Source organism: Heliangelus exortis, chromosome 2, assembly GCF_036169615.1.
Source record: "Heliangelus exortis chromosome 2, bHelExo1.hap1, whole genome shotgun sequence".
Classification (NCBI taxonomy): Eukaryota; Metazoa; Chordata; class Aves; order Apodiformes; family Trochilidae; genus Heliangelus; species Heliangelus exortis.
The window spans coordinates 40,678,226-40,695,253 of record NC_092423.1 but is presented as its reverse complement, the minus strand read 5'-3'; the positions used below and the strand labels follow the sequence as shown (position 1 = coordinate 40,695,253).

At 39.0% G+C, this 17,028-nt stretch overlaps 1 protein-coding gene and 1 long non-coding RNA gene across 7 annotated transcripts in view; one reads left to right on the top strand and one right to left on the bottom strand.

Annotated features, from left to right (window-relative positions):
• LOC139792428 (uncharacterized) overlaps nt 1-17,028 on the bottom strand; it is a 37,271-nt gene that overhangs the window by 16,831 nt on the left and 3,412 nt on the right. For 2 of the 5 annotated variants that reach the window (XR_011724270.1, XR_011724266.1), the window contains exons 2-4: nt 16,321-16,424; nt 12,669-13,004; nt 11,712-11,827 (exon numbers count right to left, since the gene is read on the bottom strand). This is a non-coding gene — a long non-coding RNA (uncharacterized lncRNA). The remainder of the gene's footprint in view (nt 1-11,711; nt 11,828-12,668; nt 13,005-16,320; nt 16,425-17,028) is intronic. The other 3 variants (XR_011724267.1, XR_011724269.1, XR_011724268.1) reach the window with 3 other exon arrangements.
• Nucleotides 293-16,632, top strand: GPNMB (glycoprotein nmb). Of its 2 annotated transcripts, none has more exons than XM_071735707.1 (11): nt 293-526; nt 5,344-5,493; nt 6,110-6,253; nt 7,484-7,699; nt 8,795-8,953; nt 9,414-9,722; nt 10,877-10,999; nt 11,737-11,839; nt 12,738-12,943; nt 15,376-15,463; nt 16,301-16,632. In XM_071735707.1, exons 1-11 carry the CDS (start codon nt 457-459, stop codon nt 16,452-16,454), a joined length of 1,722 nt encoding a protein of 573 aa, XP_071591808.1. In that variant the 5' UTR covers nt 293-456; the 3' UTR covers nt 16,455-16,632. The 2 variants fall into 2 exon arrangements, with proteins under 2 accessions (XP_071591808.1, XP_071591807.1); XM_071735706.1 differs by having other exon boundaries at nt 9,414-9,728; nt 10,880-10,999.

The following is a 17,028-nucleotide window of genomic DNA, read 5'->3' as shown; positions in this document are numbered from 1 at the left end:
AAATAGCGATGGGTCCATCAAATGCAGAGAGATATTGCAGTAACACTTGCAAATCAGACTGGGGCAGGAGTTAATTTGGATTTCTGGAAGTAAGCATCCCTAATTTAAAAACAAATAAAGTGAAAAAATTGATTATGGTGCAAAACCAGCGTAAAAATGCCTGCAAGGTAAATGGTGTGGCTCCAAACAGGTCTCTCAGAAACCCCAGAGAAAGCTGAAAGCAAAGGGCGTGAGTCATAAGCACATGAGCTGAAAGAAGCTGAAGACAAAATCATGCATCTCTGCTTAATTCCATCACATGATGAGTCCTGGGGCCCTTCATTTAATCGGAGAGCAGAGCAGCGGAGAAACTTCATTCTCACTTCTCAGCGGGGAGCGGAGGAGTTACCGTGTGCAGGCACCGGGCTCTCTCTGCTGCTCCTCACACACTGAGCTGGACCCAGGCTCTCCAGCACCATGAGTGGCGTTCGCCGCCAGCTCGGATTCGTCCTCCTGGCTGAAGCAGTGCTGTGTGCTGCTGCCCTACGTGAGTGCTTCCTTCTCCCTGTCCTCTCTCTCTGCCTCTGCAGGTCCGATGTCCTGAGACGGTGAGGTAACAGCGGCTGCTCCTTCCATGTGCAGCAGCTGCTGGAGCTGTGCTTGGGAACCTGTAGGCAACAGCCTGTTCCACCTCAGGGTTGCCTGGCTCTGGGTAGGAATATCACCTGAGCTGGTGAAATATGCCACGTTCTGTGTTTCCTGCGCTCCACAGGTGCACAGAGCTGACTGGAGCTAAGCCTTGGCTCATTTCAACAAATTTCTAACATTTCTTCAGTTCAAGCGTGGCTAAGAAGGTAGAAGAAAAACAGACTTCTTCCAATTTGCTCAGGTGGGGCTAGCAGAAGCCAGCTCCGGAGGCAGTGCTCCCCACAAGGACACCCAGACCTGCGCATCTCCAAACTCAGGGAGCCCAGTGTAGGAATGAGATCCTCAAGCCATCTCAAGGCTGACAGGCACTGTGCTGGTCCTCTGCTTCTTTCTGGGCTCCCAACTTGACTCAAGTCTTAGGCTGAGTCACTGAGCTCATGCCTGGGAACCCAGCAGTGGGATTTTAGGCTCAAAATCTGGAATCTATGGTTAGGAAACTGAAGGTCTTAAAAGCTGAGGTGCAGATGAGCATCCATTTAGCCCTGTACTTGTCTCCAATATGAAACAGTAATGGATGTGTAACTGGGCAAGTGTATACTGATACTATTCAGGACACTTTCCCAGACTTTGATGATTTATAGCACCAGAACTGTCTCTGCCAGATGCATTTATTATATTTAAGTTTCTACTGGACTTTTCTTACATCTGCTAATGCACTTAGGTTTTGATTGCAACCTGTGTAAAATTTTGGCACATGTAATGTTATGCAAGCAAGAAATTTCACACCCTAACTGTGCCTTACATGAAGAAATATCTTTTCTGTGCTTAGAACCTGTAACATGTTGGTTTCCTTTGATTCTCCTTAACTTCTGTACTTCCAGAAATAGTGACAAATTGCTTCTTCCTCCATGATGTTCATGATTCTGCTTTTTCTCTGTCACCTCTTCTCCAGGCTCAGGACACAGTCTATTTAGCTGTTCCTCATATGAAAATAATTCTATTCCTTGCAGCATCCTCACCACCTTTCTCTGTATTTTTTTCAGTTCTCTTATACCCTGCTTGAGCTGCAGAGAACAGAGTAGCATATGGCATTCCAAGACATGACACATGTGGAATCATACAATGCTGTAATGACATTTTCATGTTCATGCTCTATCTAGCCTCTTCCAAATGTTTCAGCTACTAATGATCACTTCATTCAGAACTGTAAAGCTCTGAAATCTCATTTCTCAGTGGCAAATAGCTACTGTCGAGCCCTTTGTTCTGTAAGTAAAGTTACATCTAACTATGCTGATTTTCATATCGTTTTATTCTTGAGTCATTGAGTCTCATACAGTCCTCACCTCTACTTCTTTAAGATGATGTCTTCAGCAGATTGAAGAACGTTACTGTTTACCTATTTTCCAGATTCTGAATATTTTAAATTACTTCAGCAGTTGACAAAACTGGCCACTTATTTTTAACTTTTGGTACATATGTCCTAATCATTAATTTGTCTATGTGAAATCCTTCATTCTTATCCCACAGTAACTTAGTTCCTGTATGTGCTTTTTAGCAATAGACCTCATCAAATGTTGTCTGGAACTCAAGCAGACTGTAACAAGGAGGTCAGCCTTGTTCCCATGCCCTCTGGTTCCCTCACCAAAACTTGAATATATTTGTGGGGAATGCACTCATTTTACAGCATATCATATTAATCCACTGTATCAGTTCTTCTGTTCTTCAGTGCTGTTTCTACCAGCCTGTCTAATCTAAGCCTCAAACCTTTTGTAATCCTTCAAATCTTCCCTGGCAGTGTTTTCAGAAACTGTCATCACATTTGCCAACTTTTGTTTCTCAGACACCCAGAAGCAGTTTTAAGCAAGATGTTACATGCTATGGTTAATAGCTCATTTATTTCGCTTTTGAATAACTTCCATACTGTTTAAGCCATCCTATCTAGACAACTTCTTAATTTTGTTGATTTGCTCTCTAATTTTTTTTTGTGCCAAGACTTCATTTTGAGAGACATTTGCCATCATGGTAAAGAAAAATTCTAGTACAGAAACCCCTTATGCTCCTCCTTTGTGAATGGAAATTAATGTATTTGACTGTGGTCCTCTATCTTCCCTGAATTCTTTTGTATCTACATCATCTTATTGGCCCAATAGACTTTATGGCAAACTTTCCACTACTTCTGTATTTGGAAAAAAAAAAAAAAAAAAAAAAAAAAAAAAAAAAAAAAAAAAAAGTTAAATTAGTAGTTTTAATGTTTTTTTAAGTTGTTCCTCAAATACTTTTTTGTCCTGATTTATTATGTTTCTGCATACAGCTTGAAAGAGTTTACATTATTTTCTGTCTTCTTAGCTTGACCACAACATGAGCCTTTTTATTTATAATACTCTTTCATCCTCTTCAGCTGGGTCATCTTTTTTTATTGCTGTTTTTCTAACACTGGCTTTTGGCCTCTCATGGCTAACACGCTATCACAGAAATGCTCATCTTCTTGTCTTTGCTATATTTTTCACCAAAAAGAAAAACAAGAATAAGGAAAAAGAAAGTCAGAGTATCAGAACTCTTCTCCTATGATCACCTCACAAAAAATATTACAGTAATAATTTCCTTGAAATGTAATATTACTATTTCTAACTGAATTGCTTTAATTTTGGTTATGACCAACATAACATCTGTTCTGAAGTGCTTTTCATTGTTAAAGAAGAAATATATTAAAGCTTTTTGTTCCTTTAAATTCAGCAACTGAAAAACCTCAGTTCCATGTGCTAGAGAAACTACTGAAGTCTTTGCTCATCTGCAAAAATGTCTTTGTCTTGTCTTAAAGCTTGTGAAATGTTTTATATTCGATTGAAATAAACAAAGCACATCAGGGAGGCAGAGAAATGCCTAAGGACCCTGTGATTTAGAAGCACTGACCACAGCTATTACCAAAGCTGGACAAGAACATTACTGCTGAATTCAAGGACTGCTATTGAAAATTCAAAATTAAAAGCATTTATAGAATTAGAAGTGTTCCATCTCTTTTTGATGAATTTTGATGAACATTTGGGAAGAAAAACCAATTACTGGAAGGTTTTGATCTGACAAAATAATATAAAAAAATAATCATTGAATAATTTTAGATAACATCAAAGAGAACGGGAAAAAGAAATTAGGAAAAATTCCTAGCCACTTATTTCCAACTAAGATGACATATCACATTATTGACATAAAACTTAACTGACCTTGATAAGCCTTTGTGAAATACTTTCATAGTTGCTAATCTGTTTTTTTGCTGAGAAAAGTTTCTGAAGGATGTTACCCAACCCCTCTTCTGACCAAAACTGAAAACAATACAGCATGTGATACTTAGTAAATACCAGTCACAATGTTATGCTTTGCTCACATCAAGATATATTAAATCTGCAGGAGAGATTTGAATCAAGTGATTTAAGTCAGACTGCGGGGAGTTCCTGTAGGGCAAAAGACCATGGGAGAATATGCCTCTGAGTGCAAAATGTCTTCTTTTCCTCAAACTTTTCAGTCCTCAAGACCCAAGAGACTGGGAAGGAGCTACGAGCACCAGTTCAGAGTGACTGTTGAGATGGTATTGGCCAAGGGATGTTCTTCTTGCCCAGCAGCAACCTCACTGGGCAATAAAACATCAAGAGAAAGTAGATCCTTCCTGTTCTTCAGTGCTGTTTCTCTGGTTCTCCCTTGCAGTAAAATTAGGAGTCATATGCCCATAAAGACCATGCTTAGACTGGCTACACCTGCTTTGTGACTCTTCCAAGCCTTGAAGGAATTCTAACACAGCCAGTTACGTTCCAGCACACAGGGCCATTCCCACCCTTCTTACAGGTCTCTGCATTTTCCTTAAAATCATCCAGCTCTTTGTTGCACTTCAGTATAAATCTCAGAAGCATTCAGCTTCAGCCAACTTTAAAATAAAGCCATGAAAAGCAGAAGAAATCCTAACTCCCTTGATGTTGTGACACACCTAGCAGTTACTTGATTAACATGACAGAGTTGTTTAAAGCCCCCAGGCTTTAATGGAACTCTGCCTATAAGCCTGCTTAAAAAGTTATTTTTATGGCATCCTACAGTGGTTGACATGTTCTTACAGGTTACTTGGATATTTAAATTGCTTTTCATTATATGTACTTTGGGACAGAGAAGGATCCTAGAAGGCCTGGGAAAAGTTTGAGCCTATCATTTGTAGTAATATGAGAAGAAGAAGGTTATTAAAGTTGCTTAATATCGGAGCCATAGGCATGAAGCTAACATGTTTTTGTTGTTATATTATAAACACAATGAATTTACTATTCAGGTCTATATTTCCTTTTCTGGAAATATCAGGCTCTGTTACAATTGGTTCCATCCCTCTTACCCAAACCACCAGACAACTCACCAAAGAAACTTCACTGGGTCAAAATTAATTCCTGGCAAAACTTCCACGTGAGCACAGCTTGGACACTGACTGAGTGACTTTATCCTGCTAGCCTTTTACTCATAGTACAGGCAACCCCTGTACTACTGGCCTGATGGTTGCAAGGTTATGTCTATCCATACAAACAATTGCTCTGATGTGGTCAAAATGTTGTAAAACTTTTTATTCTTTTGGTGGAAAGCTTACAATACTGCAAGTAGGAAATAGTGACCTAATAAGGCTGTTCAGCACAAGAGTCTTTATAGAGTGGTAAGGAAAATGTGATTACATTGCACGTTCAATTTTCTCTCTAGGGTTTCGAGATGTGCTAAGTGATGGAAAAACTCCTCCTGCCACATCCTACAAGACAATGCAAGGATGGTCTAGTGATCAAAATACATGGAATGAAAAGCTTTATCCTGTCTGGGAAGAAGGAGATCCCAGATGGAAGGACTGCTGGAAAGGTGATTGCACATATACATTTCAAAGACACTGAGAAAATGGGCAAATTAGAGGCGACTGGCTCTGATCCCATTCCCAGTACATTGTCTGAGAAGCAGAACAGTGAGTTGTTACAGTAAAAGTTTTCCCATGACTCACAGTTTCAGACAGTAATACTAATTAATAAGTATTGATGACCCCAGCTCTAGGACAATCTGCTCTTTGAAACATGCCCTAGAGGACAGGTAGCTTCAACTGCTCCCTCTGTAGGGCAATGAAGGCTTCAGTTTGGCAGCGTATTATCATCTGGGCTGAGCTGAGGTCTAAAGGCTGAGGAAAAAAAAAATTAAGAATTTATCCTTTGGAATATACCGACTCTCCCATGGGTAAAAAACCATATTCTTAGTTCTCAGAAGGAAATGTATGACAGATCAGTGAGTGATGAGAGGGGATATGATGAGTCCTTCTGGTTGTTCTAGGTTGGGGTTTTGATAAAAGTGCAAGTGACTTAGGAGCACAAAATCCCTTGGGACCAGAGGTATCAATAAAGCATTTCTAATGTAAATAGTGCACATTTGAAGGTAGCTGCTGCTCTGATACATCCTCTGCTGCACTGAAGATCAATTTTCTTTTCCACAGATGGAAGGGTGAAAGTGAAAATGGAGACAGATAGCCCAGCACTGGTAGGATCCAACGTGACCTTTGTTGTGGCTCTCCAGTTCCCCAGGTGCCAGAAAGAAGATAAAGATGGCAACATAATATACAACAGAAACTGCACCTCGGGTAGGTAACAGCAGTTTCCCTGCACAATACACACATCTGGCTATGGTGCTGCTTGAACACGTCACGAATCTTTAAAACACCAGAGGTGCACCCTAGAACAACAGCCATGTTGCTTTTAACTGGTAACTACACTCATCTCTAACCTTTGACACACCAGTATCTTCCCTCAGAAGATCACTGCAGTATTTTTACTGCCCTGTACCAGTTAATTCAAGATTGACCTTCACTATAGAATTGCCTCACTGAAACAGTGATGCTATTTGGCTTCCTAACACAACTGTTACTGCTTTTCAGCTCAGGCACAGTCATACTGTTTTTTTCCAAATTTACAAAGCTGTCAATTTATAACATTGAGATTTTTTTTTTCCAATTTGGAATTATAGAACTCACTACCACCATATGCATTTTGTAAAATCCTCAAAAAAGAGTAAATCTGGCATTTCCACATTTTATCAATTTTAAAAAATATGAAAATAATTTATTTTAAAATCAATCAATCTTTTCATCAGAGAATTACCTTTTTTCATCTTATTTACTGTTATATGGGACAAAGAGCCTATCATGATTCCAGTGTTTTGAAGCTGCCAGATCTAAAGTGAAATAGGCTGTTGTACATTTCTTCCTCTGAATTCATGAATGCTCAACAAAGTTTTTGACTGATCAAAGTAATTTTCATTTCAATGCATATCAGCAAATTTTTTATCAGTCTGAGTTCTACTTTTTCATATTCTAATGTTTTGTAGACTGGTGATATCCATTCTCTATTTAATGTCCGTTGTGGTTTTTGGGGAAGGAAACTGTATTTTTATTAAAAGGAACAGAAAATCATGTCTAAGATTTAAAAGTGACACAGAAAACTTTTCCGACAAAAAAAAAGTTACTTCCTCATCTGCTTCCACAGCTGGTACCTCATTTAAAAATTTATCTTTTGTTTGTGAAATGCTAAGGTAGCTCAACGAATTCCATGGAAACAGTAGCTGAAGTTGATAGCAAGTTTTGGCCAACCAATCTTAAACTGTCTGGTCCATGAGACACTAAAATTTTTTTAAGCTTCCAAGTAAACCAATGCCACGCTGAAACAATTCAGTGTTCACTAAAACCCAAAGCATAATCTTAGAAAAAGTGAACGTCAGTCTAAAAATTCCCCATTTCGCCTGTTGTTTAAGTGCAGTAACTGCTGTAACCCTGGGTGACTGCCTTCTGTTTCTTGACTTTCTGCACGTTTCTCAGTTGACCAGGAGCATACTGGGTCTCCACGCTTCCGTCATCCAGCTTCCCAGGACCAGCAATCATATGTCTACAACTGGACTGAATGGATCGACAACTGTGGCGGGGAAAACTGCACAAGAAACCACAGCAATCACGTATTTCCAGATGGCAGACCTTTCCCTCCTCATCATCCTGGCTGGTGGAGAGGGCACTTTGTCTATGTGTTTCATACATATGGTTAGTGCTGCACCACATCCCTTGGTTTGGGTGATGCTGCAAATCTTAAATCCACGCTGTACATTAACTCATTTGCTGAGTGCATTTTATGAAAAGCCCTTTCCTTCACAAAGGATTCCGTGCTCTTGAGTGGAGATCCCAAATGCATTCCCCACTTAACAAAGAGGCCATTAGCTGCTCAGTCTGAAAATCGTGGATTACCAAGAGATTCTCTTTAAAGCTGCATTCACAGTACTATCACTGAAGAAAATTATTTACCTTTCAGTGTTACTCAAGATACTTTTCTAGGAAAGCAGAGGGACCTAGCAGGTCAGTCAGGGGATCAGTTAACTGCTCACTGCTACTTCAGATTCTTAAATTTAAGAGAGACCATAGCACCATTTATCTTCAGATCAGTTTAGCAGTGCAGCACTTCTTGTATCGGAGGAGTGAAAACTGCCACAAACCATGTGGCACTGATCTGGTCACAGATGCTGATTTTCAGTGTTCCCAACTCCTGAGTATGTAATGGTTGGGCCATTCCTGACATTGACTCCATACTAAATCATAGTATCCTGAGTTAGCTTGACTCAATCAGTATTACCATCAGTATCAGCATGAGTAATATTAATAATGTTCCAAATTTTAAGTAGAAGTTATATTATTTACCTACCTCAATCAGCTGTTACAAAGACAAATGAGCAAGTGTATATGAAGGGCTCTAGGGTATGAAGCAAGAGGTATTTTATCTTCTTGTGATGCTGAAAGCATACAAACACTATCACTTAAAATGCCTAAAAGGTAACACCATCCACAATGTAATCCTAAGAACTTAATGTAATTGCTTTGGAAAGATGTAGATGTCTGAAGAAATTTTTCTTAGGTTAGCAAAATTTGGGACGCCTTCCTGACATCTTTGAAGAAACACAGAAATAATGGGAATAAACACACTGTAAAAGTATTCAGTCCTCCAAAATCACCTGCCACATAACTGAAAGATTATTCTAAACTATTAGTTTTTACTTAGATCATCCAAGATTGTCTGAGACTTTGCTTCTCTTAAAACACATTGTAGCTTGACAGAAAAAGAAAATATAAATTAATGTTTTGTTTCAGGTCAGTACTACCAAACAACTGGACGATCTTCAGCAATATTTTCAGTCAACACAGAAAATGTCAGTCTTGGCAAACATATGATGACAGTAGCCATTTACAGGAGAGGACATTCATCACACATTCCAGTTGCAAGAACATATGTCCCTTACATTGTAACAGGTGAGTGTGCTGGAATAAACTGTAATAAAATACTGGGGGTATTTTTTGTTTAGGTCTTAAAAGAATTCAGTGCAAGCATCATCTGGCACAAAAAAGACATTGGCCTAGGCAAGGTTTTTAATTTGAGTGCAGAACCTCTGTTAAATTGCCTTGAGTAGTATCTACCTTATGTCTAGCTCAGTTGTGAAACCTCTACTTCGTAAGGAAAAAATAACTTATGAGAAGAAAGGCACTCTTTCACAAGTGCCTGTGATTCCTCATTTGTTCCCATACTTTTCTGGGTAACTGTTTCCTACTGACACTAATTCCTCAGATAGGTGAACAGATTTAAAGTAGAAACCTGTGTTAAAGAATTTAATGTCTCATATTCTGACTGTTACTGTTCATAGGCTTTGGAGCTATTTCTTATTTGCAGCCAGGTATGTGCTTTATTTATTTACTACTTTTTTCCCCCCTTCAGACAAAATTCCAATATTTGTGAGTATATTCCAAAAACATGACCGCAACATCTCAGACTCCATTTTTATCAAAGACTCACCAATCATGTTTAAGGCGAACATCCATGATCCCAGCTACTATCTTAATAATTCCGCCATCTCCTACAAGTGGAACTTTGGAGATGGAAGTGGCTTATTTGTGGCCAGTGGTTCCAGTACATCTCACATCTATGCTCTGCAAGGAAACTTCACTTGGAATGTGACTGTCCAAGCCATTATACCTGTATCTTGCAGACCAGTAACACCCGCTGTACCAGTGCCCACCTCAGCAGGTAAGAGTTTATTGAACATCAGTGATACTAGGAGCTATGCTAGAACTCTAAATTCTGATATTTTAAGTTCATATCCTTAGAAGTTTTTTACTGACATCAGTGAAAGAGCTGCAAGCTCTGCAAACACCCTGTAGGTTGGAGAGGGAATCAGCAAGCATATGTTCTTCTGTGACACTATGGTAGGCATCATTTGTGCATTTAAAACATTACATACCCAGCTCTACCAACACAGTGGCAACATACAGAGGGCTTCACATGGATCTGCAGTACACATAAATTTTTTTTATACCCTCTACCACACTAGGTCAAGTGGTTTTAGCCTTGCCTTCTCAGGGGCATCTTCTGAGGTACATTGTGAATTTTAAGAAAGAGATATTACAGTACACTCTTATATAAGTAAGAATGCACTGAAAGAGAAAAAACTTAACTCATATTCCAAAATATGGGATTTCCACAAAGCATTAACCCAGCATGGCTTTTCCACTTAAAATTTATGAACTATCATATTTCAGAACTTTCATTATGTTCAGCATTGGTTTATCATCTCAGAGGGTTTTACAGTTTGCAAAAGGACTGCAGTTTCAGCCTGGGTAGTTTTAATACTACTATGATTAAATTGTAAAAGTGGTTATATTTTTTCAAATTTCAGAATTTTAATATCTGCTTTTACCAAAATGCTGAGTTAGAATGAAAAATGAAAGGAAATACCTAATTTTTACCACTCCTTTCTTAGTTCTTCCACTAGCTGTTACACAGAACACTGGGAAAATACCTGCTTTTAAAGAGAGCATTTAAAACCATTTATTAGCCCTTGGATTTCTTCTGTAATTTATTTGGGAATTTTAAAGAAGTGTTTAATTATATCAAACCTTCCAGTCTCACTTTTATTCCACAGAGATGGATGACTAGAAAGGTGCTTTTAGAGTGAGGCTACGCAGGACACTCCAGGGTTCTCCAGTTGGGCATGTGTGTTTTCTTTAAGGTTTATTACCATGATCCTATACAGATACATCCGTGACTGCACAGCTGCAGTGACCAAAGTCACTAAAGACCTATGTAATAAACACAGTTTAAATATATAGCTATGTTCAGTCTACCTCTCAGCAGAACTTATTCTAAAGATGTATACCTACTCCCTCTCTCTCTGAACTCAGCAGTAAGAACTGTGGCACCTAATTCAGCTTCTTCACTCAGTGTTGTGCCAATGGAAGATAATCCCGATGCAGGTTGCCATATTTACAGAAATGGACACTATGGAACTGACATCTCTGTCGTAGGTAAGGACATGGGTCAACACCTGAAGAGACAAATTGGGTTAAAAAAGTACAACAGTGTATGGTAGAGACAAAGTTTATTTATCCTCCCTTCTATCAACTATGTGAGACTGACAATAAGATCCCTTTCTTGGACCTAGATGACATTTTTAAAAGTTAAAGACAGCTAAACGCCTGACTTTAGTTTCTTTACATGCTCTACTAGGACCTAGTGGCAGACTTTATTGTCCCTTGGTTTCAGACATGTGAGGCTAAGCCTTGATTTGGGTGTCTGCTGATGGCTTCCCCCATGCTACACGGGGCATTTCCAGGCACTTGGGCTGGAACATGGCTGGTAGGGATGTGCACTGTATCCCTGCTTTCTGTACCATCAGTTTCTGAACCTGCCCCACATGAAACATACTGGCCTGGGAGGGGTCACATTTAAGTTAAATTGAGGTTGGCAAGCACAGAAGTAATGGTGAGTAGGACAGGGAAGTTATATAGTAAAATAAGTAAATGATGATGATAATAACGGAAAAATAAAGCAGAGCAGAAATGAGCAGCCTCACAGAGAAAGCCCTAGTTAATGTCTCAGTTTTCAAAACCTCCAAGAGGGTTTGAAAGAGGGTGCTAAGAGAGGGAGGAAGTTATGAAAAACAAGACCTGAACTGAGCACCAGCCAAACACTTGAGGTTCTGTACACACAGACTTTAGGGCTTGTCACGTGCCTTACCATTGACATCTGTTTCCTCTCTCAGAGGGAATCTTTGAGGTAAATATTATTCAGATGACGAGCATCCAGGAGACAGAAAGTCAAGCTGGAAAGTCACTGGTTGACTTCGTTGTTACCTGCCAAGAGGGGTAAGTGTGTGAATGAAACTGTCTGTCTTCCATCTTTAGAAATAATTAAGTGCTGGAATGCTATTCGTACTTAAATGCATATGCATGAGCAAAAGTTGGGAACTGCAGTGTTTCTATTTCTTGACTAGAAGCAAAGATAATGAAAGTCTCATTTGTAAACTATGGCAACAGAGATTACTGCCAGGCTCTTAGGATTTAGAACAAAAATCAAGTCTCAGAAAAAGAAATGAACTGGATTGTGTTCATATTTTCGATATTTTCCTGTCCAAGACAAGATTTCACCACTTACTTTAAAATAGGAAGCACTCTACTGAAACTGGAAGGAAGCCCTTTCTTTTTGGCCATGATTATTTGACACTTAAAGTAAATGGTTGTGTCCAAGCAATTTCCTGGATAGAAAAACAATGCACTAATATTCCTAGCTCCTGGAAGGAGATTAGAGTTGAGAGGACTGAGAAGTATAAGAATCATCTTGCTACTGCAACTGGAAAACAACCCCCCAGTTTAATGTTTACTTTTTGGCATATTATACTACATCTAAGAATCTGTATTCCTTTCTTATTGATGTGTATTAAAGGTAGCAGACTTTATAAGCTGAATTGAGGCAGATAATTCTATGATCACCATAAAATATTGAATTATATGTAAAACAAGTAAATACATTTATATGTATGTAATATATGCATTTTATATAAAATTCACATGTATGCATATATAAATTGCACAGGTATGTACAACAGGTATCTATATAGTGTATTACTAAAATACTCTTAAATCATTATAGAGCCACTGATTTTAGCAAGCAGGCATCAATATAAAAGTGAAGCACCTGTGCAATATGCCTATGAAATGGGCTAAAAGGACTCAACAGATGCAATGCGTTCTCTTCCCATCACAGTCTTCCCACAGATGTCTGCACAGTTGTTTCCGACCCCACGTGCCAGGTGTCCAAGAGTATGTTGTGTGACCCCATCATAGTCACTGATGAATGCTTAATAACCATCAGGAGAACTTTTGAGGAACCTGGAACATACTGTATAAATATCACCTTGGGGGATGACACAAGTCAAGCCCTTACCAGCGCACTGATTTCCATAAATAAAGGTGAGTCCACACTGACCAGATACAGGTCACCTGCAAATAACTTCTCCCTGTGGTGATTTCCCTATAGGGGGGGAAGACCACAAGAATTTACATGAGGTTTTTATTATGCCTGGAGGCCTCAGCTGAGACTGCACCAGCTTGTGTGAGACTCCATGAAAAGATAAAGAGATGATTCTTTCCCTGCGGGAATTTTAGATTTTAGAATGTGGTTTGATTTGGTTATGATCCAATAAGTACAGTAATTGTACAAATCCTTCAGTATCACAGAATATTAACAGGTCTTAAGCGATAAAATATTCTTCCACAGAATAACTCTGTTGAGCAGAAAAGCAGGCAGGGCACATGCCAGCCAGTCTACTCCACACCTGGAGAAACAGGAGAAATAGAGAAATTCAGCTCACTTGAGACAGAATCAAAGTCTGCAGCTGAGCTGGCTGCCCTGGGTTCTTTTTTTTACAGTTGACCAGGTTTCTATTTCTACCTGAGGATAAGACAAATCAAGGTGTGGGAAGATCTGTGTAACATTCATTGACTACAGAGTCTGCTTAGGGTGACTATTTCAGAACAGGTAGTGTACCTCTGGTTGGATGAGTTGACATAACTGTGTCTTACTCATGGTTATCCAACCAGTCTTTGACAGAACCAGGTACTAAACTCAGCCTCAGTCAGAATTCTAAATGATCATGCTGCCTCTATGTTCCCACTCCATTGCACTCCTGTACAATGTTCTAGCAACTCTTCTGAACAATTACTATCAGCCAAGCAGCTGACCATTGGTAGCAATTTGCCACAGTATACTTCACTGATTTTGTTTAATCTAGGTAAAAATTTAGCTAGAGTAATATATATAGTATATATCAGTATATATAGTATAATATATATATTGTAAATCAGTACCTGAACTCTAAGTAACAATGCCTGACCTATAAGTGCATTCTGGCTCCCAAAGATGACAATAAGCATGCAGTAGGATTTTTCAAAACTGTATTCACAGGAGCTATTGTTAGCCCATCAAGGCTGGTCTTCCTAAGTTTCCTCCGGAGGGCAAAGACAGTTTGTATTTTGGGGTTTCCACTAAAATCAAAGCAGAAATAGAAGAATTAAAGAGGTTGCTGCTTTGATTCACCTAGTGGAGGGGCCCATCTAATGTTTGCAAACATTTCTCACGCACCACAATTTTCCACTCATTTCAAGAGAAGGCAAGTATTCCTAAATTTCAAAAAATCCCATAATTTGCTGCCTGGGTATTTGGTGCCTTAACATCTGGCCCTTGAAATTTGGCAGGATTGTGCCTTGGCTACATAGGCACTGCACAAAACATCTGCTCTTAACTTGCCTGAACTGCTACTGAATGGATCCCATTCCTCTGCTTCAGTTAGTGTCAATATGTGTTGCTAGTCCAAGGATCTACCTTATTCATAAAAAAAGATAAATCCCTGAAGTCTCATCAAAGATCATGCATTAACTAGGAATGTTCACAAACACTTGTATCAACAGACTGAAAAATACATGGGGCACATGCACCAAGTAAATGGTAAACCCTGATTTGATATCTTGATTTTCATAAACAGAAATTACAAATTAGTAACTGGAAAGATAATCCAATGCACACTTCTGAGATACTTCATTGTATAAACACTGGTAATATGAGAACCAAGAATGTGTTCCAGTGCCAGTAAACTCAATAAAGTTACAGTTTGTGGACTGGAAAATTAAGATAATTAACACAAATTTAAAAATATTTATGTATTTGTAATGACTTCTTCCATCAGATATGATGAAACTAGGAGTGGATAAGAGCAAAATGGCTGATGGCAAACCAGAAGGCAGAGTTCAGTAACAGGCAGAGCCCAAAGTTAATTTATGAGAATGAACATATTAAAAATAGCAGGGCCCACAGCTCTTGGATAAGGTGAACAAGCTTCAGTCCATCAAACTCTCAGCCACACTCTGCCATCTTAATATGTGGGACTGCAACAAACAGTAACATTTAAGAAATTCCTTGTTTATCCCTTTTCCCCTGATCATTATGCATAAGAAAAAGCTGAAGCTGATTTATATAAAAAGATTTATAATGCTTTAGCTCCCAAAGTCTCGGTGTAAATGTTTTCCTAGCATAGCAATTGGCAAGAAGCAAATTCGTCTCATCTTGTGGGATGCCAGCAAGGCCCTCTGTGCCCTTCCATGATGGAAAGGCAGCTGTGTGTCTCAGGAGCATGGAACTCACACTGTTGGAACTGAGAATCAGAACAATTAGGATGTGAAAGCACCACCTCCCACCAAAGTCACTGACCTCCAATGCTTATCATGTTAGAATATTAAGTGTACTTCAATCTGTACAGCAACCAAGTAAAAATGACACTTTCTTTAGAAAAGCTATCTCACTGTAAAAAGGAGGCTAACTTTTAATCAAACTACTTTCTCAACTCTAGGATCACAATCAGCAGCAACAGGAGGTATCTTTATCTTCCTTGGTTTGTTGGCAGTGTGTGCCGCCATTGGGGCTGTTTTCCTTTACAAGTAAGTTGCTAGTTTCTAGTATTAAAAACAGTTCAGGGATCAGTAAAAAAATATTGTAAAATATTTAAAATTAAATTTAAAACCCAACCCATCAATATGTTGGTTTTGCATTTGCTATATTTGCATTAGCTATGTTTTTGGTTTGTTTTGTTTTTTGTTCACAAATATTCTGGCAAATATTCAGGAAAATGAGATTACTGGCTTAAGCCACAAAGCCATTGGAAATTATGCAAATATCAAAGACTCATAGAAAATTAGAATCTGTGCTCATAAGCACAAATAGTAATATAGAAGGCCTGGGAACTGCACGGAAGCAGTAAGCAAACTCAACCTGCATTATGTGATTTATATACACAGTAAAGCCTAAACCCCAGAAAGTTAATTTAGTTCTAAAACTTCTACAAGAAATGTTTGAGAATGACTGACAGATCAAGGATAAATGACCAAAATTCTACACTAAGTAATTGACAAATATATTATTTGGGGAAAGGTGCTGGTAATGTGGGAAAGTAGTTAACAGGAGCACGTATTACTTACTGTCCTATTGGCCTGGCTGTGTAAAACTGCAAGATTCCTGAGTTAAGAGTATGCTCACCCTTCACAGCCAGCGGTGAGAAACACCTCCAGAAATCAACAAGACACAGAGCCTTCTCATTAACCAGGCCCTACTCACCACTACTGACCTATGGCTCTTAATTACCATTACATGGGACTGAAGAAGGAAGGAGGAGAGATGTTATGAATACATGATTGATTGTCTTATGCCCTGGTCACATGCTATATGTGGACTTTCATTTAAATGTCTTTCAGCAACTAACTGTGCACATTTCCTTGCAGGAGATACAAGCAATACAGGCCTATTGAGAAAAGTGCAGGACAAGCGGAGAACCAGGAGGGACAAGTTACTTTCTTCAGCACTTTGAAAGCACTTTTCTTCCCCAGTAACACTGAGAGAAATCCTCTGCTGACAAGCAAGATAGGCACTGTTTAAACCTTAGTCTAACACTGACTATTAGATTACATACAAGATTCATATCTGAACTGTACTTTGATGGGGTTTTCCTGTTATAGAAAAACAGGGGCTAAGATAAAAGCCATATAGATGGGATGGTAACTTTTGGGGGCTTGGTGCAATTAGAAATATTAAAATAGTCCTTTGTAGAAAACAACGTGGTAGTTTTGAGCACTTGCTGTTCTTGCCTGTGACCTTGTAGATACTCTTCTGAACAACTAACATCCCTCCCCCCTCTCTTATCTGGGTTTTCTTATTTCTAAGTTAACTACCTGCAAAACTAATCAGATTCACAATCTGGAAGGGAAAAAAAAAAGGTTAATTAAAACCCAACCAAACAACAACAACAACAAAACCCCTCATCAATGCTTGTTTTAAATAGACAGCCCAGTCTGGCTGCTTACTGCCTTAGCAGGACTCATGCTTTGCTAGAAAGACACGGGGGGCAGGCACATGTTATGCCTGTGGAATGAAACGTGCCATGGCCTGTTCCCAGGCATTAGCACTGAAACACTGACACTGTTACACTGTTCAGAAGGTCCTAGCACAGCCT